The following is a 22016-nucleotide window of genomic DNA, read 5'->3' on the forward strand; positions in this document are numbered from 1 at the left end:
GTTGATCTAGCCTCCTTGAATGTGTCTTAATTCTTTTCTGAAACTGGCTTAGCTGGTGACCAGCACTACAGCTTGTTGCTGTGAACTCCGTAAGACAGAATGAAGAAGAGTTTGCTTTTGTTAGGGACAGGGAGGAGGGAGATTTGATTATTCACACTTTCTGAAGCAGTACAGGAACCAAAGCACAGTCATTCTTTGAATCTACACTACTCTGAATTTTGCAATGCAGTTCTTCCGTCAAGTAATGTGTTGGGGGGGGGGATGCGCACTCTGAAGAAAAGTGTGCATAGAAACACACATATTCTTAGCAAAACTAACATACAAAAATGCACAATATATTAGGGTCCACAAAAATGTGTATATTAAGGGGAAATGCAAACTTGTTGTATCAGAAGAAAATTGCATTATAATCCTAATGACTTTACATGAGGACTTGAAAACCCCAAAATAAATTAAATCTGATGTTGAAATCTGAAAAACTAAACTTAAGCTGGAAAAATGAGAAAACTGAGAAACACCAAAATTGATAGGTTCTCCCATCCTTCACATTCATCCATGCTGAACTGACTTGCCAGGCAACTTCAATGGGCAACCTTCAAATTCTAACATTATCAGAAGAGGTCATATGATTTCCCTGCCTCCCCTCCCAGTTCGTAATCCCCTGTCCCCGCAGGGCAGTAGTTGCATCTAACCAACAATCTCTTTGATCGATAGCCCAAATGTGGAGGTGGTTGACATGATCCAGAAGGGCGACCGAACGAAGTTTGACGTGGAGGTACTCAAGCAGCTGCTGAAACTCCTACCCGAAAAGCATGAAGTAAGCTGTGCCCTAAACACACATAAGCAAAGTCTTATTTCAGTTCTTCTCTGTGTTGCAGTGAGTATGTAAACGCAGCGATGTTCTTGGAACTTAACCCTTCTGCTTTCTTCTCAGATAGAAAACCTGAAATCCTTCAAAGAAGAAAAGGACAAATTAGCAAATGCAGACCAGTTCTATCTTCTGCTTCTTGGGGTTCCTAGGTAATGGAAAGCCTCACATCTTTTAACAGGGACTGTTAAGGAAATGAATCCTATGTTCTAGCAGATTGACAGAGGCCCTGACATTGTATCTGTGGACATCAAGGTTCACCTCCCAATTTATTTGTTTTTAATTGAGAATTTTTGGGTTTTGTTGCTTAGTGAGGAGTTGTCTGTTTTGATGGAAGGTTTTTGGGGTTTTTTGTTGGTTTTTTGTCTTGCCTGCATTTTATTAGTTTTTGGGAAATGGAGACATTTTATCTGTAGTACCAGAAAGGGTGTTTATTCAGAATCTCCTTTCTTGTAACTTGAAGCCATTGGTTTGAGTCCTACCCTCCAGAGCAGGAGAAAACAAGCTTGCTCCATCTTCCATGTGACAGCCCTTGAGATATTTGAAAATAATAATAATAATAATAATAATAATAATAATAATAATTTATACCCCGCCTATCTGGCTGGGTTTTCCCAGCCACTCTGGGCGGCTCCTGACAGAATATTAATAATAATAAAAAAGCGATAAATCATCAAACATTTAAAATATCCCTAAACAGGACTGCCTCAGATAGTGGTGCCATTTGTTATTCCACTAGTGTTGTATATCAGTGGTTCTCAACCTGTGGGTCCCCAGATGTTGTTGGACTACAACTCCCATCATCCCTGAGCTCTACCCTTGCTAGCTAGGGGTGATGGGAGTTGTAGTTCAACAACATATGGGGACACACAGGTTGAGAAAGGCTGCCATATATTGTTTGACTACAACTCCCATCATCTCCTACCATTGACCATGTTGGCTGAGACTGATTAGAGTTGTACTCAACAGCCCTTGGGGCCCCCGCACTGGCTTCCCCTAGAGTAAAATGATCCTGAGCTGAATAGGCCAGTCCACGTGGTTCAGTATAAGACAGTGACCTATGTTCAGCCTACATCAGGTATACTGCTTTCAGATTTGGAGGTTCCACCTGCCTCTGGTGGCTAGTAGCCATGAAAAGACCTGTCTCTGTTTATGTGCCTGAGAATTCAGCTATCTAGAGGTTCCTGCAGGGAAACTGGGCCATTTAGATCAACATAACATAGCTTTGACCAAGCTCCTCCTCAGCAACAGCTAGCCTAAAATAATATCAACTCTTAGTTCTGATTAAATGTACAGCATGGTATTCCCACACTGGTTTTCTATTTATTATTATTATCGTTCAACCCGGACACTGAGGTCCAGAGCCAAGGGCCTTCTGGCGGTTCCCTCACTGTGAGAAGCGAAGTTACAGGGAACCAGGCAGAGGGCCTTCTTGGTAGTGGCACCCGCCCTGTGGAACACCTTCCCATCAGATGTCAAAGAAATTAACAACTACGAGACTTTTAGAAGACATCTGAAGGCAGCCCTGTTTAGGGAAGTTTTTAATGATTGATGTTTTAATGTATTTTTACTGTTTTGTTGGAAGCCGCCCAGAATGGCTGGGGAAATCCAGCCAGATGGGTGGGGTGTAAATAATAAGTTGTTGTTGTTGGCTCCCAAAAATAGGGGTCGTCTTATACATGGGGTCGTGTTATACATGGAAAAGTGCAGTACATCTTTCTCTATTTTCAGATCATAAAGTCCTTTTTACAGATCAGTTCTAGTTGATGTGCCATTTACAGTATAAAGTTGGGGGAGAAGAGAGAGCAGGGAAGAGAAGGGAGCAGTGCACTTTCATCCTTTCAGCATAGTGTATGTGCGATGGTTTTGTGCCAGCATCACTGTTTCTGTTCCAGCTACCAGCTGCGGATCGAGTGCATGCTCATGTGCGAAGAGACGGCCGTTCTGCTGGAGATGCTGCAGCCCAAAGCCGAAACCATCAGGAGGGCCTGTGAAGGTAAACAAGGGCTTAACCTCTAGGTAGATCTTGTGTCAGTTCTTTAAAAATGTAGTATAAACACTGACAACTGGGAAACACTGGCCTATGAGTGCGCCAGTTGGAGAACAGCCTTTACCAAAGGTGTCATGGGCTTTGAAGACGCTCGAACTCAGGACGCAAGGGAGAAACGTGCTAAGAGGAAGGCATGCTTGGCAAATCCACACTGTGATCAACTCCGACCCGGAAATCAATGTCCCCACTGTGGAAGGACGTGTGGATCCAGAATTGGCCTCCACAGTCACAGACTCATTGTTAAAACCATGTTTTTGGAAGACAATCTTACTTGGCTACGAGTGATCGCCAAAGAAGAAGAGATCTTTTGTGCTCCCCGATGTTTGGACATCCCATCTCAGATGGCAATGTCCAAAGAAATCAAACTCCCGGTGAGGTGTTCTACGGCAGTCCTATATAGAGTAGACCCATTGAAGTTAATGTCTAACTTGGGCTCATTTATAGGTAGGACTCGGTCGAATGCAAGAATTGGCTTTTTTAATGAGAAACCAGGTCATACGTTGCCCCAATGCACAGATCTGTGTTAGTGCAGGAAATGCAAACTTTAGCTGTCTTATGTACTCGGCGCCTCCAGATTAGGCTAGCACAGATCAGCCGAGTGATGGTGAATGGAATGGAGCCACGATCCGTTCGGCATGCAGTGTACTAATCCCATCTGCATAGCAACAGTTTCCAAAGAAACCTCAGCCCATAAATGAGCTGTAGGTGCTGCTGCCCTTCACTTGAAAGCCAGCTTCCTGGGTGAGAAATCTGTTCTCCTCCATACCCCTCAAATTAAGGCATTTTGCTTACTCACGCAAAGATAACTCTGCAAGGTAGGACTGGGGCACAATGGCAGGCCTCACCTCTCTGTATGTTTCCTAACCTTTATTAGGGAAGGGCTGTAGCTCAGTAGTAGAGCATGTGCTTTGCGTGCAGAAGGTCCCAGTTTCAATTCTCCACATATCTAGGGATTCAAATGACTCCTATTTTGAAACCCTGGGGATTCACTGCCAGTCAGGGTAAGCTGCACTGAGCTAAATGGACCAGTGATATTTACTCGTCATAAGGCAGCTTCCTAGACTCCTGGTTCTAAATCTGATATAGGAATCTTCCATGGCTATGCACAAAAAGAAAGTACTTTTCCACACAATACAAACTGTGGAACTCACTGCTGCAGGAGGCAGTGATTGACACCAACTTGGATGGCTTTAAAAGAGGACTGGGCAAATTCGTGAAGGAGAGGGCTACCAATGGCTACTAGCCACAATCATAGAATGGTCATTGGAAGGGACCCTGAGGATCATCTAGTCCAACCCTCTGCAATGCAGCTGTCTCATACGGGGATCGAACCTGCAACTTTGGCAATATCAGCACCATGCTCTAACCAGCTGAGCTATGCACTCCCTGAGGCAGTATTTCTCGAAAAATCAGTTGCTTGGAATCACAGATGGGGAGAGGGCTGTTGCCCTAAGGTCTTGTTTTCAGGCTTTGTACCAGTTAATTTTTTTCCTCCCCCAGATCTCCTCACCAGCCAACGTTTGCCTGTTTTCTGTCAGTTGATCCTGAAAGTTGGAAACTTCTTGAACTACGTAAGTGATAGTTTAAAATATGCATTTTAGAAGTGGCCTTAGTCTTTCCCTTCCTTTCCCTGCGGTTTAGGGATGGGAGAGAGATTTGTTTCAGTTCAGTTTTAAAGGCAAACCTACATCCCTTTGTGCTTCTTGCAAACCGAAACATAGTTATCCCTCAAAATTCACACTCCTCTGAATTTTGCTATGCAGTTCTTCAGTTGGGTAATGTTTACAGAAAAATCACACCCTAGGGCAAAGTGTGTGTAAAAATTCATTATTAATAATATTTAAAATAATAACATACCAAAAAAGAAAAACCCTTTCTATCTGGGGAAATCACTTACAAAATAATAATAATAATCTATCATATTGGCCTAAATATAAGCCTCAGTTTTTCCCCAAATTCCGACCATGAAAAGTTAAGGTGCGGATTATATTCGCGACCTTACTGTATGCAGTCAGGAGCGCAGGGCAAACAGCGCCAGGAGTGCGGCAAAGTCGCGGCCGTCCCATGCGTAGTCCCCCATCTTCTCCCCCAAGGCCTGGAAGGGAGAGAGCGAGGAAGGGGAAAGGCTGTCAGAACACAGAACAGCTAACCCCCCCCCTCCAGTATGCAGTTAGGAGCAGCGAGGAATGGAGCAGCTTATATTTGGGTATTTTTTCTTCTTTTCCCCCCTCCAGTTTTAAAGGTGCGGCTTATATTCAGGTACGGCTTATATTCGGGCCAATACGGTATTTTAAGCAAAAAAAATTCGTGAGTTTTTTTATTCAAGAAACGCACAAACTGATGTGGAAATATGGTGAACGGAACTTAAAGAAAATGAGAAAACAGGCAGAAACTGAAATGGGCAGACAGCATTTCTCTAAATGCCAGTTGCTAGCAAACTCTTTTGGGAAGAGTTCCATTGCACTCAGAACCTGCTTGCAGACATCCCATAATCTGCTTAATGTGGATGCTTGTCTAGATGGGCCTTTTGCTTGAGCCAGCAAGGCTCTTCTTATGGTCTCTTTTGGTGTGTTTTTCTTTTTTCCGCAGGGAAGTCACACGGGAGATGCCGACGGCTTTAAAATTGGCACTTTGCTCAAGCTAACAGAAACTAAAGCAAACCAGACTCGCATTACGCTGCTCCACCATATTTTGGAGGTATTTCCTGATATTTCGTGGGTTTTATATACAGTGGTGCCTCGCAAGACGAAATTAATTCGTTCTGCGAGTTTTTTCGTCTTGTGAATTTTTTCGTCTTGCGAAGCACCAATGTGTATTGATGGTTTCCCATAAGAATGCATTGGCGTTTTTTTAAAAAAAGGCGCAAGACGTTTTCGTCTTGCGAAGCAAGCCCATAGGGAAATCCGTCTTGCAAAGCAACTCAGAAAACGAAAAACTCTTTCGCCTTGTGAATTTTTCGTCTTCCGAGGCATTCGTCTTGTGAGGTACCACTGTAATGTAATTTTATGTTGTGTGAACCGCCCTGAGATCTGCGGACAAAAGGCAATATACAAATTTAAATAATGATGATAATGATGATGATAAATGTTTTCTTTTTTTCCTTAGGAAGTAGAAAAAAATCACACAGACTTGCTGCAGCTTCCGAAAGACATTGAATATGTTTCAAAGGCAGCAGGGTAGGAACGCATTGTGTGCATGCATGCATGTGGGCGGGTGTGTTTTTAAAAATGTAAAGTTGTTGCCAAGGAAAAAATGAGACTGTCAGGGCTTTGGTCTTTGAATGACATACTTTAGAGCCGGAGTGGGGAACTTGCAACCCCCTACAGATGTTGTTGAACTGCCAGGTCATGTCAGCCCCAAACAGCAGAGCCAGTTGTCAAGGGTGATGGAGACTGTAGTCCAAAATTTGGCTAGAGGTCCCCTGTTCCTGTTTCCAAATGTACTGTAGTGAACTTCCTCATAGTTTTTAATCCTCAGCCCCTACAGTTGCCTGACCCTGATCTCTGGAAAGAGCTTTTATGTAAAATAGGCAAGGGCCTTTATGTACAACTTGTTGGTGCTGGGTTTCTTTATTTTCAATTATTTTGCTTTTAATTTTTTTTAAAAAATTGCTGTATGGTTTTATGTTTTTGCATAGTAAACCGCTGCGATATATTTCACACACACACACATTATATTTTGCCTTGGGATTTTGGGGTGCAATAAATAAACCTCCAATGGGAATTTTATCCCACACAAGCCCCACATAACTCCTAGTTCCTTCCCAGGATTAGCAGATCCAGACGCCAGAACTTGTGGCCTGTTCCTTTTCAGGATCAACCTTGATGTGATACGTTCTGAATCCAGTTCCAATCTGAAAAAGCTGCAGGATCTTGATCGGAAATTGTCGTCATCAACGGAAGACGTGAAAGCCCAGTATGGAAAAGCCATTCAGGTAGGTGTGTGACAGGCTCACTGCGCTTAGAGGCCTCCGCCATTTTGCCAGGGCAGTCTGCTGCTGTGTTTGTTGGTTTGTTTTTTTAAATTCTGACCTAAATCCAATGTCTTTCAGGAGAGCATCAGCGCTAACAAGAAGTTGGAGGCCGAGTTCGAAGTCATTGAAACGAAGAAAGTAAAGCTTGCCAACTACCTCTGCGAGGACCCAAACAAGTTGTCTTTGGAAGATATGTTTAACACCATGAAAACCTTCCGGGATCTCTACATCAAAGCGTTAAAGGTTTGAGTTTGAGAATGAAATAGTGGGATCCTAAATACTGTAAGGAATAGAAGATAAGGTGGGGAATCTGTTTGTGAACTGCAACATCAGCATCATCATTTAGCATGTAGGATGACAATATGCGCAGGAAAGGAAGCGCAGGAAAAATCAGATAATGCTTCTGGCAGTGGAGATAGAATTTAGCCATCGTGGTTAGTAGCTGCTGTGGCAGCCTGATAATAAAGCAAACCTTTGTTTTCGTGTTTTGGTTTTTTAGAAAAAAGAAGTAGGGTTTGTTTTTCTAAGGCAGAGCTCTACCCAAGTGGTATCAGAGGAAAATGATTTAAGTTACCGTAATGATTATTATAGACAGATAAAAGAGATATACTCTACTTGATTATTTTGTGGATATGTTATAATAATATGTAAAAGTCTCAGCAGAAATTGGTACTTGCACAACCAATGTTCAGGGAGAGGGGATGAAGTACTATTGTAACATAATTACGTTGAATTTAATTGAATATTGAAATGAAAATTGGGAAATCTAATGTATTTGGAGCAGCAACAGAAGGATGGAAAAAGAAGGAACATCTGGGGGTGGGAAGTCAGTTTTTAAGTTTGTATTAAATTTGTATTAATTTGGTGACAATTTGTTTTTGGTTTTTTAAAGGAAAATCAATAAAAAATAATTTGCAAATAAAACTAAAGCAAACATTTGATATGCCCTTTACATGCCAGTGTCTCCTACCCACAGGAGAACAAGGACCGAAAGGAGCAAGCGGCAAGAGCTGAGAAACGGAAGAAGCAGCTGGAGGAAGAAGAGGCGAAGAGGCAGAAAGGAGAAAATGGAAAGATCAGTGAGTATCTCGATGGGCTTGTTGACGTAATGCAGTAGGTGTTTGAGCAAGAGTGCTCTTGGTCATGGAAGTTCTGCTCAGTGCCTTGCTGTCTTCCCAGGTGATTTTTACAAACATGGATCAGGAAAGTCTGTTCCAGTACTCACTAGTGCAGTGGTTTCTCAGACTTCTTTTTCTTTTTGGGTCACACTTTCAGAATTAAAATTTGCTTGTGCCACAATGATTTTTTTTATTTTATTGATAACATATGCATTGGAAAACAAAGAGAAACAACTCCTAGCAGTGCTTGATTTATAAGAGTATCACTTGTTGCTCTTCCTCTCGCTTTGAAAAGTTTGTTCTTGTTTAGTTATTTAGTCATGTCCAACTCTTCATGACCCCATGGACCAGACAACGCCAGGCCCTCCTGTCTTCCACTGCCTCCTGCAGCTTGGTCAAACTCATGCTGGTAGCTTCGAGAACACTGTCCAACCATCTCGTCCTCTGTCGTCCCCTTCTCCTTGTGCCCTCCATCCTTCCCAACATCAGGGTCTTTTCCAGGGAGTCTTCTCTTCTCATGAGGTGGCCAAAGTATTGGAAACTCAGCTTCAGGATCTGTCCTTCCAGTGAGCACTTAGGGCTGATTTCCTTCAGAATGGATAGGTTTGATCTTCTTGCAGTCCATGGGACTCTTAAGAGTCTCCTCCAGCACCATAATTCAAAAGCATCAATTCTTCGGCGATCAGCCTTCTTTATGGTCCAGCTCTCACTTCCATACATCACTACAGGGAAAACCATAGCTTTTACTATATGGACCTTTGTTGGCAAGGTGATGTCTCTGCTTTGAAAAGATACCCAACCATATTCTGCAAAAAAAAAATTAATGGTGATAGTATGCTATACTGTACTACACTAAAATGTTAAAATGTTTCTTTGAAGCTTCCCATCACACCCTTTGAGAACCACCTGCTTCTAGTGCAACACAATATGATGGATTCAGGTGCCACAAAAAAATGGCAAACTCCAAAAGCTTTTCGGAAGACAATTGACAAAGATTAGACTCCAGCAAAACCAAAGCCAACTTTAGCTTTCTACATGGAATATTGCAGGCTGGCCTAAAAAGGGAGCTTTGTTAAATTCATCCAAGATTATGACATTGTATTTTTACAGGAGACCTGGAGTACAAGTGAAATAGATGTTAATGGCTTTTCCTCGTTCTGCCTCTCAGGATCACCAATATGATGGATTTTGGGATTATGTAGCCATACTGCTAGGGAAAGAATAATGGTGTAGGCTGCCAGTGGACAGCAAACTGCATGGAAGGAAATTAAGTAAAAAGTTTCAATTAAACTACTGTTCGCAAACATTTCCGTTGACGAACATTTCGGAACCCCAACGCCGAAAACCCGGAAGTAAATGCTTCTGTTTTTGAACGTGCCTTGGAAGTCGAACGCTGGGTGTTTTTCAATTTTCTCAACTGAATTTGCAGGCAGCCCTTTGTGCCTTGGTTTTCGAGCGCTTTAGAACTTGAATGGTCTTCCAGAATGGATTATGTTCAAGAACCGAGGTGCCACTGTATTCTTCTTCCACCAACCAGATAATAATAATAATAATAATAATAATAATAATAATAATAATAAATTATTTATATCCCGCCCTCGCCAGCCAAAGCCGGACTCGGGGCGGCTAACAACAGTAAAATAAATACAACATACTCTCCAGATGTTTTGGGCAACAACAATTAACAGCGTTATCCTCTGTGGTTTTGTCTAATCCTTTCTTAAAGCCATCCAGGATGGCAACCATCACTACATCTCGTGGCAGCTTAAATATAAGTACCTTCTTTTTGAAATTCAGAAGCCCTAGCATGTCAGCAGCCCGTCACACTGATCGTCCGGCTAACTCTCTCCTCTATTTCCAACAGCAGTTAAGAAAGGGGCTGTGAAGCAAGACGAAGTGTGTGTTATCGATGCTTTGCTGGCTGACATCAGGAAGGGGTTCCAGCTGCGGAAAACGGCCAGGAACAAAGCCGATACAGACACGCCCGCGAAGACATCACCCAGTCAACCACAGAAAGGGAAAGAAAATGGTAAGAACAGCAAATCCAAAAGTCGTAGTAATACAGTGGTATCTTGGTTTTCGAACAGCCTAGTTCTCGGACGTTTTGGCTCCTGAACGCTGCAAACCCGTAAGTGACTGTTCCGGTTTGAGAACTATTTTTGGAAGCCGAACGTTCCAACGGGGCTTCCGCAGCTACCCATTGGCTGCAGGAGCTTCCTGCAGCCAATCGGAAGCCGCGATTTTGTGAACGTTTTGGAAGTCGAACAAAATTCTGGAATGGATTTCATTTGACTTCCAAGGTACGACTGTAGTAGCAATTGCTGTTTCTGCTGCTGCTGCTGTTGTTAAAACTAACATGCTATTACCCATCCTTTACCCTGATATCCCAGGGCAAGATCATATACAACATTAAAACAGATTTAAACAACTTGCAGTCGCAAAAATCCACTCATCACTGCAATGAAAATGGGTTTTTTAATTTTATGGGCAGCCTTGTCGCATAAACAATTGCTCTTTTTGGTGGCGGCAGGGGGTGCGGATTTTAAGAACATAAGATTTCCTGCTCAGTTAGGTGGCAAAGGTCCACCTAGACAGGCATCCTGTTCTCAAAGTGGCCTATGGCACCTGATTCCAATGGGAGGCCTACAAGTAGGACCTGAACACAACGGGTCCCAGCAACTGATACCCAGAGCACCTGTGCAATGCTGCTTTGTGTGAGTAGCATTTCATCTGACTGAGCCCCCGTGTGGCAGAATCTGGAATTTACCATTTCGGAGGCTGGAACTAGACGTCAAATAGGAGGCTGAGCTAGAAAGCAGCAACCCAATGACATTCAATTTATATCCCACCATCTTCTCCAAGGAGCTAAAGGTGGTGTATGCTGTTCTCTCCCTCCTCATTTAACGCTGACAGCAACCTTGTGAGGTAGGATAGGCGGCAAGGCAGTAACCAGCTCAAGGTCACCCAGTGAGTTTCATGGCTGAGTGGGGCTCTGAACCCTCTTCTCCCAGGTCCATAGGAGTCAATAAATTATTTGAGGGGGCTGGGGCCCCCCAAAATTGATGGGCTTTGCCATTCAAATGGTGTGTGCATACCGCATCATGTGATCAGTTATGCAGGATGGGGCTTACCTGCCCCCACCCAATATTTTATTCAGGCGGGCACCCCTGCCCAGTTCCAAGGCTGATGATCTAGCCCAGGCATAGGCAAACTCGGCCCTCCAGATGTTTTGGGACTACAACTCCCATCATCCCTAGCTAACAGAACCAGTGGTCAGGGGTTATGGGAATTGTAGTCCCAAAACATCTGGAGGGCTGTGTTTGCCTATGCCTGCTCTAGCCACTGCACAACACTGCCACATCAACAGTTACTCAGCATGTGGCTTCACATCACATTTCCCATCTCCCCCAATGGCAGGCGGTAGAATAAAGGAAGGGCAGGGAAACTCGCATTACTAAGAAAGAGAGGTAAGGGATGCGGGTGGCGCTGTGGGTTAAACCACAGAGCCTAGGACTTGCCGATCAGAAGGTCGGCGGTTCGAATCCCCGCGACGGGGTGAGCTCCCGTTGCTCAGTCCCTGCTTCTGCCAACCTAGCAGTTCAAAAGCACGTCAAAGTGCAAGTAGATAAATAGGTACCACTCCGGCAGGAAGGTAAACGGCGTTTCTGTGCGCTGCTCTGGTTCGCCAGAAGCGGCTTAGTCATGCTGGCCACATGACCCGGAAGCTGTACGCTGGCTCCCTCAGCCAGTAAAGCGAAATGAGCGCCGCAACCCAAGAGTCGGTCACGACTGGACCTAATGGCCAGGGTCCCTTTACCTTTACCTTTAAGAAAGAGAGGGGGAGAAACCAGAAAGTCTTGTTGGGGGCTGGCGCTAGGGAAACTCAGGAGCAGCCTGAACGTTTGCCCGACAGCGTGTTTCTTTCTCATTCACAAAAAACCCTCAGAGGTGGATCTGATCCTTGTGTATTTTGTCAATTTTTTTCAGGCCAAAGTGTCCAGCCTGCCAAAGACCCAGCGAAGGATGAAGGGGAAAAGGATGTGGTTGCGCAAACTAAGCTCCAGAATCAAGTAGAAAAAACAGCTTCGGATGTCATGACCCCAGTTAAGACGCAGGAGGCTGTCGCTGACCCCGTGGCTTCTGACAAGCCCGTTCCCAAAGTGGGGAGTGGGAGATGTTCTCCACCCCAGCCTGGTACTGAGACGAGTTCCTTGAATTCGTTTCCACTGGAGGGAGGCGGAAAATCAGGAAATGGCACAAGCATGCAAGAGGGGGCCGCCCCTTGTAGCGCCCAGGACAATGTGGACTTCAATGACTTGGTGTTGTCCCAGTCGACCTCCTCCATCAAGTTTGCGAGCAGTACCTCAGGCTTTGGAAGCGAAACTATTTCTTTAGGCTCTGGAGACCCAGCTGGGGGAACAGAACCGGTTTGTTCGCAGAACGGCTTAAATCCGAATGACCAGGTGAGCAGCGCCGTCAGGAAAGGCAGCAGAAAGGAGAAAGATCCTGGACATAACACAGAGCTACTAACCCCGGAGGCGCCGAAAGAAGCGATCAAGGAAAACAAAGAACCTTCTATAGACTCTCTGGTGGACATCTCTCAGGAGAAGTCCTTCTCGGAGGAGCCGGTGACGGATTCTTCGTGCTCTGCGGCGGTCCCTCCGGAGCAAGCCCTGGCCGACAAGGAGGGCCAAAGGGGCTCCTCAAAGCGAAAGAAGAAGAAAAGGCACAGCAAGAGCAACTCAAGTAAGCCCTTTTTGAATTGTAATTGCTGGAGGTCAAGACTGAGCCGAACCTAGCTAGCTCGCTCATGGGCCTCATTCAGGCAGACCTGCCCTCTCTCTTTTGGAGATTTTAAGGGATGGGGAAAAAGGGCAAAGCGTTCATCCCCTTTGGGAATGGCAGCCACAGTCCCGACTTCTGCCTGGCACATTTATTTATTTATTTATTTACTTACTTACTTATTTATTTATTTATTACGCTTTTGTGCCGCCCGTTATCCATAGATCTCAGGGCGGTTCGCAACTGCAAGATAAGAAACCATGGATAGCAAGGACTGGCATTAGCCTGAGGTAGCTACAGATGTCGCCATCGCATAGCCAAATCCGATTGGCTACGTAAGGTCCTTGCGAAGTCAACTCCGACCGAGGGCGGCGCTTCCTTTCCCTTACTCTGATTTGACTTTGTGACACAGCCAATGAGATGTGGCCGCCTGGCGATGTTTGTAGCCAGCTCCGAGGGTTCTGTCTGCCCTCCCTCTGGCATCTTGAGGGTAAAAAAGAAAAAACAGGTGCACACTGGTCCAGTAAATAAGTGGTGAGAAATCTGAGTGGCTGGGAGAACCAGTCTTCCCCTCTCCACCAAATCCTGTTTTGAAACAGAATATCTAAGAATTGTTGGCTAAGTGTTATTGGAGATATACTTTTATATAATGGACAGGAAGCTGAAGCTTATTTACAGTGGTACCTTGGTTCTCAAACTTAATCTGTTCCGGGCGTCCATTTGACTCCCGAAACAGTTCAAAAACCAAGGCGCGGCTTCCGATTGGCTGCAGGAGCTTCCTGCACCCAATCGGAAGCCACATCAAACGTTCAGCTTCCGAAAAACATTTACAAACCGGAACACTCACTTCCGGGTTTGCGGCGTTTGGGAGCTGATTTGTTCGAGAGCCAAGCCGTTTGAGTACCAAGGCACCACTGTATATCTAAATTAGATTATTTCTTCCCCCCCCCCCCATCTAACCTACCGATTAGATGCCCATGGGAAGCCCACAAACAGTGCAAAAGCATTCTCCTCGGTTGTGATTCCCAGCAACTCATACGCAGTGTCATTCTGCTTCTGCCAATGGATGCAGATCATAACTATAACTGGTAGGCATTGACAATAGTTATTGAACCTCCAAGAGAATAATTATGATGTCCTGCAGCTGGACCTCTGCATTTTCATTCCTTGCAAATGCACACATCCATCCTACAAAGAAAAAGATGGACGTCTGCCTTTCTGCTTCAGAGCTCTTTCTTAACTTGTATGCAAGCGCCATCAGTTAATTAATTAGGACTGATCAACTAAAGCTCCCGAGGTTAACCGGCTAAGACGTCTTTAATCAAGCGACTTCTTTGTGACATCCCGCTGACTTTCGGCCCGAATGGCCATGTTGTTAACAGTTTTGGTATTGCTAATCACCTGGCTACATTCAGCGTCTCTCTTTTATTTGAAAGCAGTGGTTGACACTGATTTAAAAGCGATGGTTGATACTGGAGATAATAAAGCAAAAAGAGGTTGTGAGTTGCAGTGAGGTATGTAAACCACCGGGGGCAGCTTCTCTGTGTGAACTAACTGTCACGTTTGGGACTTCCCATGCCTAATGATCATTGCCACGTAAAGCTGTGCTTCTGCCTCTGTAATGGCTAATTATATGCGCTATATTCTTTTCGTGTGTGTAATTTTGCCATCCGGGTCCAATCTCTGTAGCTACTGGAGTCACTAGCAAGACTCCTAGTTGCTCAGGATTGGGTCCAAGGTCTTACCTTTTTTTGTGTCAAGCCAATCATCGTTTCCTCACAGGAAAATTTACGTCTCCTGTTGAATCGTTTAATGTTGTCAGGCGTGTGGGGATTACGGGTGTCCTTTCCGTCTTGATTTCTGTTTTCCATACCTTAAAATCCTGTAAAAATGCAATTTCAGTTATGTTCTCCTTCTTTGCAACAGTAGAATGAAGTTGAGGCTTTCCCACAGCCATCCATTGAACTTCATGGCAAAATAGAGCTTTGAGTGAAGATTTCAGCCCAAACCGTTCTGCGCACCGGGCCCACTCCATTGTTGAAACACTTCAGTAATATAACTCTAGTAATATAGAGAGACGGGTGGCACTGTGGTCTCAACCACTGAGCCTCTTGGACTTGCCGATCCGAAGGTTGGCAGTTCGAATCCCTGCAACAGACTGAGCTTCCATTGCTCTGTCCCAGCTCCTGCCAACCTAGCAGTTCAAAAGCACGCCAGTGCAAGTAGATAAATAGGTACCGCTGTGGTGGGAAGGTAAACGGCGTTTCCATGCGCTCTGGTTTCCGTCACAGTGTTCCATTGCACCAGAAGAGGTTTAGCCATGCTGGCCACATGACCCGGAAAGCTGTCTGTGGACAAACGCCGGCTCCCTCAGCCTAAAAGCGAGATGAGCGCCACAACCCCATAGTCACTTTTGACTGGACTTAACCATCCAGGGGCCCTTCACCTTTAATAATATAACTCTTATTGTTTGCACAGTGCTTTGGCAGGTTGAAACCACTTTTCATGTTTGCAGTCCTTACCACAGCCCCTTAACTTGGGCCGATGTGGTTATCTCAAGCTCAAGATTCCTAATTCAAAGCGCACATTGGTCAATAGCCAGTAGACAAGGTAGGAAGAAAACAGAACACATAAAATACAATAGTATATATACATTAAGTACAATATTAGATGTATGGTTGAATCAAAACAAGACAGTCCTTACCCACAGGTTTACAAGGTGTTTTTGAGGAGCAACTTCATGGCCCACCTACTCTGCCTTCTTAGGGTTGCATTTAAAATAGAGGACTGTCCTCTGTGAAATGGGACACATGGCCACCCTATTCCAGACAGCAGGGTCACAGTGCACAGACAGGTGTATCCAGTGCTTTTTTTTCTAAAAAATATGTTTAGTGATACTCTCATTTTGACTCAAGAAAATCATCATTTTACAGTTCAAATCAGGAAAAATAAATCCAGTACAGACATACCTAGGAAGTTGAACGGAATCCGTTCAAGAAGTCCGTTCAATTTTCAAAACGTTCAGAAACTAAAGGACGGCTTCTGATTGGCTGCAGGAAGCTCCTGTAGCCAATCGGAAGCCCCATCGGATGTTTGGCTTCCAAAAATAGTTCACAAACCGGAGCAGTCACTTCCGGGTTTGCGGCGCTCGGGAGCCAAAATGTTTGAGAACTAGGCCGTTCGAAAACCAAGGTTCTACTATAAATGGACAGAAGTACAAAGATTCACAAAATGTTTAGGGGTATGAGTACCCCTGCGTCGCCCCCAGAAAAAAAGCACTGGGCGTATCTGTGAGTCACCAACCCACCACCACCCAAGACTCCTCTGTTCACTGGAGCTGTGACATAAATCTGGATCAAAGTCCTGATAATCGGATGGTGGGCTTGTGCTGCTGTTGGATTTCCAATGGACTCTTCAGTTCTTCCATTGCTCAATGAGACTCCACTCAGATTTTGCCTTCGGTGGTGTAAAGTAGGCATTCCCCCCCCCATCTGTGGCCTTTTAGATGTTGCCGCACTCCAAATCCCATCACTCCCAGCAAGCATGATCCGTTGTCAGGCCCAATGGATGTTGTAGTCCAAGATGCCTGGAGGGTAGCAGTTTGGGGAGGACAAAGTGTCAAGAAACAAGAGGAAGAATATCCTGAAATTGCATAGTTACTCCTCCTCTGCCTTCTGATTGCAAGCCACCATAACATAACCCAATGAATCAATGACATGTGATCTCTAAACGCCTTGTTACATGACCAGTGTGTTTGTTTTACCAGGCCTTCCATTCCCACAGCCTTACCCAGCTAACTCTGTAAATACCCGTACTGCAAACGATATGGAAGATCTCTCCCAAGAGATCCCAATAATTGTCCACAAATGGCCAGTCTTTTTCCATAAGAGCTCTTTGTTCAGTAGATATTCTATTCAGAGTTCCCTATTCTTAATCACACACCCCACAGAAAAGGAAAATCTTCCAATCAGTGCATGAAGATGAACAAAGATCACGAAGCTCAAGTACAGTTTTTAAAAGAAGTTATAAAATGTTCATCTTAAGAGCTATGCTGTCAATATAGCCTTTATACGCATAGTGACTTTGGCGAACATGTGAACTGTTTCTGTTGGAGGCTGTTGTAGTCATTTTCATTCCACACCTCCCAGTAATGCATTCACTTGAAAACGCAAGTCAAGGCAAAAAATTCATTTATCCACAATATTTATAAACTGCTCCCTCTCCCCCACCATAGAACCAAAGTGGAACTCTCAAATTTCATTAGCCCTTTCAGCTTGGGAGGTTTGTAGACTGCTAAAACTCTCAGTCATGTCCCCAGGAAAAAAAATGGCACATGAAGCTGCAGCAGTGTTAGAGCTAAACAGATTGCAGCGCGGACAGAGATCATACATGATGCTCCAAATTAAGCAACCTCTTTGCTTCAAAATGGCACTAAGGAAATTGATGTGTCCTTTCCTTTACAGGTGGCGCAGCGAGACAGAAAAAATAAAAAGAAGCACATTCTTCAGTAACATATGCTATGGAAGGTAGCCATGGTAACGGGGGTAGAGGTGGGGTTGTTTTTTTTCTCCTAGGGTGACGGTGGGTATGTAATAGGTAGCACCCAGATGCGAGAGATTTCCAAACATACGTGCCTTATGCGAAGTTCTAATTCTATACAAACTCCCTCCCGGTTTCATGCTGTTGCGACCAGGCCTCTGGTCAGTGTCACACTGGATGAACCACTCTGGGTAACTCACAGATCGAAGCCCAGGGAGATGCGGCCTAAATGGTGCCTCTAGAACCCAATGGCAGGGATAATTTAAGCCAACACTGTCAACTTCCTATTGGAAGGGCTTTCATTAAATGACTGTATAAATGGGCGCTGGCCATTGAAAGATATGCGGAACCAAGGTTGTGTTGTTTGTTGTTTGTTACTGTTGTTACATGAAATGCAAATGCTCTGCTGTGTCTGTTCCTACAAAGACCCACGGTCCTGTTCCAACTGAAATAACAAATTTGGCAATGCTATAAGGCCTCACCAGACTCAAGTAAGGAAGTTGTGCAGGAGGGCGAACAGGAAATCCCAAGATCTTTTTATCAAAGCTTACTCTTTCAAACTTGTATACGTACCAAATAATACACAGTTCCCATTTTAGGTAATAGCATTGATATATGAGAACCCAACAGTCAGGAAGCTAAACAAGAACTTCATTGATTTTTAAGCAAGAACAGAACAGCAAAGGGAAGTGCCTGACTCCACTCAGATATACAACTAGATCTAGTGCCACCTAGTGACTAAACCTTAGAATGACACTATCCATGCAGACCTATTCTGCATAAACTCCCAGCATTTATGCATCAAGCACATCATCTGCTGTGTCAATGACTAGCCATGGGCAGCTGCCACAGGTCAGCAGGGAGTTGAAGCCCAGGAATGCACAGAAACACTTTAGAGCCAGGAAGACCTTGTTGTTCAGTCAAGGTCCCAGCTCAAACAGGAAACCATTTATAGCCCCACTGTGCACAGCCTGGATGGGCAGGACCAGTCCAGAGTCTTAAGAATACTTTACATACTAGCTCCAGCAAATCCCGACATAGTGTTCCATCTCCATGGACAATAAGTCCATCAATGGCTACTAGGCACAAAGGCTATCTTCTGCCTCCACTGTTGCTGGGAATCACAAGCAAGGAGAGTGCTGTTCTCAAGGCCTGCTTGCGGGTTTCCCATCAGCGTCATGTTGGCCGCTATGAGAACAGGGTCCTGGGCTTAGCCTGATCACACAAGGGCCTTCTTATTTTCCTATGTTCCAGTTACTTCAGACAAAAAGCCCAGTCTACGCAGGCCTCTGAATGAAGTGGTCAGGTCCTAAAGAGATAAAATGGGGCTGCATGACTTCAGAACGAGATGATGTTTTTGGATGCTGCCTTATATATATATATATTATTTTTAAAATCCCTGGAAGTAGAAAACTAGCACAGCTGGCTGGGCTAAATCTCCTTACCCCTGGGGAGTGGCAATTTTGAATGCAGGCTTGGATTTTTTTTAAAAAAAAGAGAGAAATCCCTGAAAGTTGGAAGCTAACACAACAGACCCGGCTAAAGCCCTTTTCTCTAGACAAGCTAGTTGCTATAAACTGAAGTCCGTTCAAAAGCTACGACCACCCCCTTCCTGCAGCCTGAAGTGGTAATAGTCACTTCTGCCTCACACACGATTGATCTAAACTCATGGTTTATAAAGTTAAGGAAGGGTTTTCATAACACAGATGGACACATTGCATCCTACTTTTAACGTTCATAATGCATTATTAAAATGTGGCACAAGAGGGGGCTGCAGAGCAACCAGGAACTGGCAGTAGGGAAACAGCATTTTTACGGAGAAAACAAGGTGGAGAAATGCTTTTAAATTGCCAGAATGCCCTGTGATGTTTGGGAATGATATATCGTTCTAATAACATTAAACAGGTCAGTGTAGATCCAGCCTGAATCAGCTGCACTCTTGACTGGGAGAGTGTCCTAACTCTTTTCCTGCCTTCAGCTCAGCAACACACGAAACCTGCGCCCCACAACTCTGTGTGTCTTTGCCAGAAAAAACACTTGCCAAAGTATTAACATCCTTAACTCCCTAAAAGCTTTTCACTCAAAACTTTTCCATGAGAAACCTCTGGATTTCAAAACCTGCTTTGTTTGGGGTTGTTGTTGTTTTTCACTGCCTGAACTCGAGGGATTCTGTACAGGCTATGTGGCTTTAATGAAACCTTAAAACCTTTTGGTGTTCACTAATTGGAACCTTACATAATCTATCCTAAGAAGTGATTTACGTCATTGTTTATTTCTGTTGGATATGTACATAGCTGCCCCCTTCTGTATATTTTACCCAGGTGACATTGAAATATTACGTTGAAAGTATGGAAATAATTTTATATGCTGAGCTTAGTAACAATATTAATTGCACAAATTCTTGTTAATGACTTACAAGAGGCTAGACGCTCTGCTGAACTGAGATGGGTGTCGTATGGTGGCTTTTTTTGCCTAACACTGACTCGGAGGGCAGCCAGTTCTGACCATTTCTTTTTGGGTGATCACAGGATTTCATTTTGTCGAAAAGATCACGGGAATACTTAGGGCACCTTAAAACTGATTGTGCATGTCATATTTGGAGGTGGTTTTGTTTGCAAAGTCCTGTTATCTAGCCCTGACCTAGCCTTGGAAAAGCTAGGCGTTTATCTCCCTGTGGCCAACCACCTAGGCAAAACCCCCAAAAGCGGGTCAGGGCTTGATCTCTGCAAGGCATAGCGAGCAGAAAGGGACACATTTCAGGCAAACAACAGAGCACCAGACCAAACTCATGGACCAAACAAATGCATAGACAATAGGGGGCTGTGGGGCTGGATTGAGGGAAGACCGATGCTCAGTGGTAGACCATCTGTCTGGCATGCAGAGGTTTATAGGTTCGTTCCCAGCCTCTCCAAGTAGAGTTGGGGGTGTGACCTGCCAGAGACCCCAGAAAAGCCACTGTCAGTCAGAGAAGACAATACTGAGCTAGATGGATGAATGGTCTGGTTCAATATAAGGTAGTGGGTTTCGCCGCTGCTGCTCTCCTCTAGGGTAACCAGATGCAAAGAGGGATGGACTCCTGTACCTTCAATTGAGTGGAACAGAGTGTAGCTGCGGTCAAACATCCCTGCGTTCCAGGTTGCACCTGCCACACTTCCTGTTTCTGTGCAGTGTTACTGTCCCTCCACCAACCCAAGATGGAAGAAGCAGGAATTCAGTGGGACTTTGGTAGAAAGCCTTGGTTTTTAAGGAAGAGGGCAGCCTTGTCCAGCTCTGGGTGGACTAATGATGATTTCACAACGTAACTTCTCCAACTCTGTGTATATGCCTACTTCCTCAGTGCAATAAACTGGCTTATATTAAATATACTCCTCTAAGTCTGCCTCTTTTTTTTAATTGAACAAAAGTTGCATGAGAATTATGGTTTGTTATATTTTAGGGTCCCTCAAAACGGAACCCAAAGGGGCACACACGAAAATGAAAATATGAAAAGTGCTAGAATGTGCAGAGTTGCGATCTCCTGCCAACCCCTCCAGGTCCATCAAACACCACTCACAACATGGCTTCTTCTCTTCATGGTTGAAGTCCTGCATCTTGGGAGTAAGACCCATTTCCATTCAGAGCGACTTGCTTCCGAATCCATGAGATTGAGATTTTTGCTCCCAAGTGTATCAAAACCCATGTGGCATTTGCAGAAATGCTAAATTTAAAATGTGTACATTAGGAGAGGGACGCAGGTGGCGCTGTGGGTTAAACCACAGAGCCTAGGACTTGCTGATCAGAAGGTCGGCGGTTTGAATCCCCACGACGGGGTGAGCTCCTGTTGCTCGGTCCCTGCTCCTGCCAACCTAGCAGTTCGAAAGCACGAAAGTGCAAGTAGATAAATAGGGACCGCTCCAGCGGGAAAGTAAACGGCGTTTCCGTGTGCTGCTCTGGTTCGCCAGAAGCGGCTTAGTCATGCTGGCCGTATGACCCGGAAGCTGTACGCCGGCTCCCTCAGCCAATAAAGCGAGATGAGTGCCACAACCCCAGAGTCATCTTCGACTGGACCTAATGGTCAGGGGTCCCTTTACCTTTACATTAGGAGAGACGTACAATAAAGTGCCTAACCCACCCTCTAGGCCAGTGACTCAATGTTATTTTATTTATTTTTGTAATTATATCTGACCTTTTCCTCCAATGAGCAGAGGTTGGATGGCCATCTGTCATGGATGCGTTAGTTGAGATTCCTGCATTGCATGGGGTTGGGCTAGATGACCCTCGGGTTCCCTTCCATCTTTACGATTCTATGATAAGGTGGCATGATAAGGATTCTTCTCCCTCTCCATATTAGCCTCACAACACCCCTTTGAGGTAGGTTAGGTTGAGAAGCAGTGACATTCCCAAGGTGAGCTTCACGGCTGAGTGAAAATTTTAACCCAGGTCTCCCACATCCTAGAACAGCACTCTGGCCACCACAACACACTGGTTTGTTTTTTATACAGAATGTTTCCATGCTGCTGAATCAAAGCACACACTAAGCAGTTTGCAAGTGAAACTGTAGATACATCACCGTTAGAAGCCAGAAAGCAAATTCTATACACACACAGACACGCACCTCAGAAGGTCTTCAGAGCGGCATCATGCAATATGATCTCACATCACTCCTGGGAGGGTGCCAAAGATGTTAAATAGCAGAGCAAAAACAAA

General features: G+C 44.6%; 1 protein-coding gene and 1 long non-coding RNA gene across 11 annotated transcripts in view; one reads left to right on the forward strand and one right to left on the reverse strand.

The window, feature by feature from the left end:
- INF2 (inverted formin 2) overlaps window positions 1-20695 on the forward strand; it is a 71302-nt gene extending 50607 nt beyond the window's left edge. The window contains exons 11-23 of one of the 10 annotated variants that reach the window (XR_014509631.1): window positions 715-817; window positions 935-1020; window positions 2764-2864; window positions 4419-4489; window positions 5508-5615; window positions 6024-6094; window positions 6732-6852; window positions 6970-7134; window positions 7868-7970; window positions 9874-10038; window positions 11997-12755; window positions 14228-15305; window positions 15961-20695. Coding sequence is in view for 9 of the 10 variants with exons in the window: in XM_083433811.1 (XP_083289937.1) it covers window positions 715-817; window positions 935-1020; window positions 2764-2864; window positions 4419-4489; window positions 5508-5615; window positions 6024-6094; window positions 6732-6852; window positions 6970-7134; window positions 7868-7970; window positions 9874-10038; window positions 11997-12755; window positions 14228-14304 (1930 nt within the window). In the remaining variant the exon portion in view is untranslated. Of the gene's footprint in view, window positions 1-714; window positions 818-934; window positions 1021-2763; window positions 2865-4418; window positions 4490-5507; window positions 5616-6023; window positions 6095-6731; window positions 6853-6969; window positions 7135-7867; window positions 7971-9873; window positions 10039-11996; window positions 12756-14227 lie in introns of all 10 variants that reach the window. The other 9 variants (XM_083433812.1, XM_083433811.1, XM_083433814.1 and 6 more) reach the window with 9 other exon arrangements.
- Window positions 18715-21187, reverse strand: LOC310677728. The gene is made up of 2 exons (XR_014511386.1): window positions 20482-21187; window positions 18715-20329 (listed from the first exon to the last, which is right to left on the reverse strand). It is a non-coding gene; the product is annotated as an uncharacterized lncRNA (long non-coding RNA).
- Window positions 21188-22016: the final 829 nt, after the last annotated feature.

The sequence above is a fragment of the Podarcis tiliguerta genome, assembly GCF_965153285.1.
Source record: "Podarcis tiliguerta genome assembly, chromosome: 1".
In the NCBI taxonomy this organism is placed as follows: domain Eukaryota; kingdom Metazoa; phylum Chordata; class Lepidosauria; order Squamata; family Lacertidae; genus Podarcis; species Podarcis tiliguerta.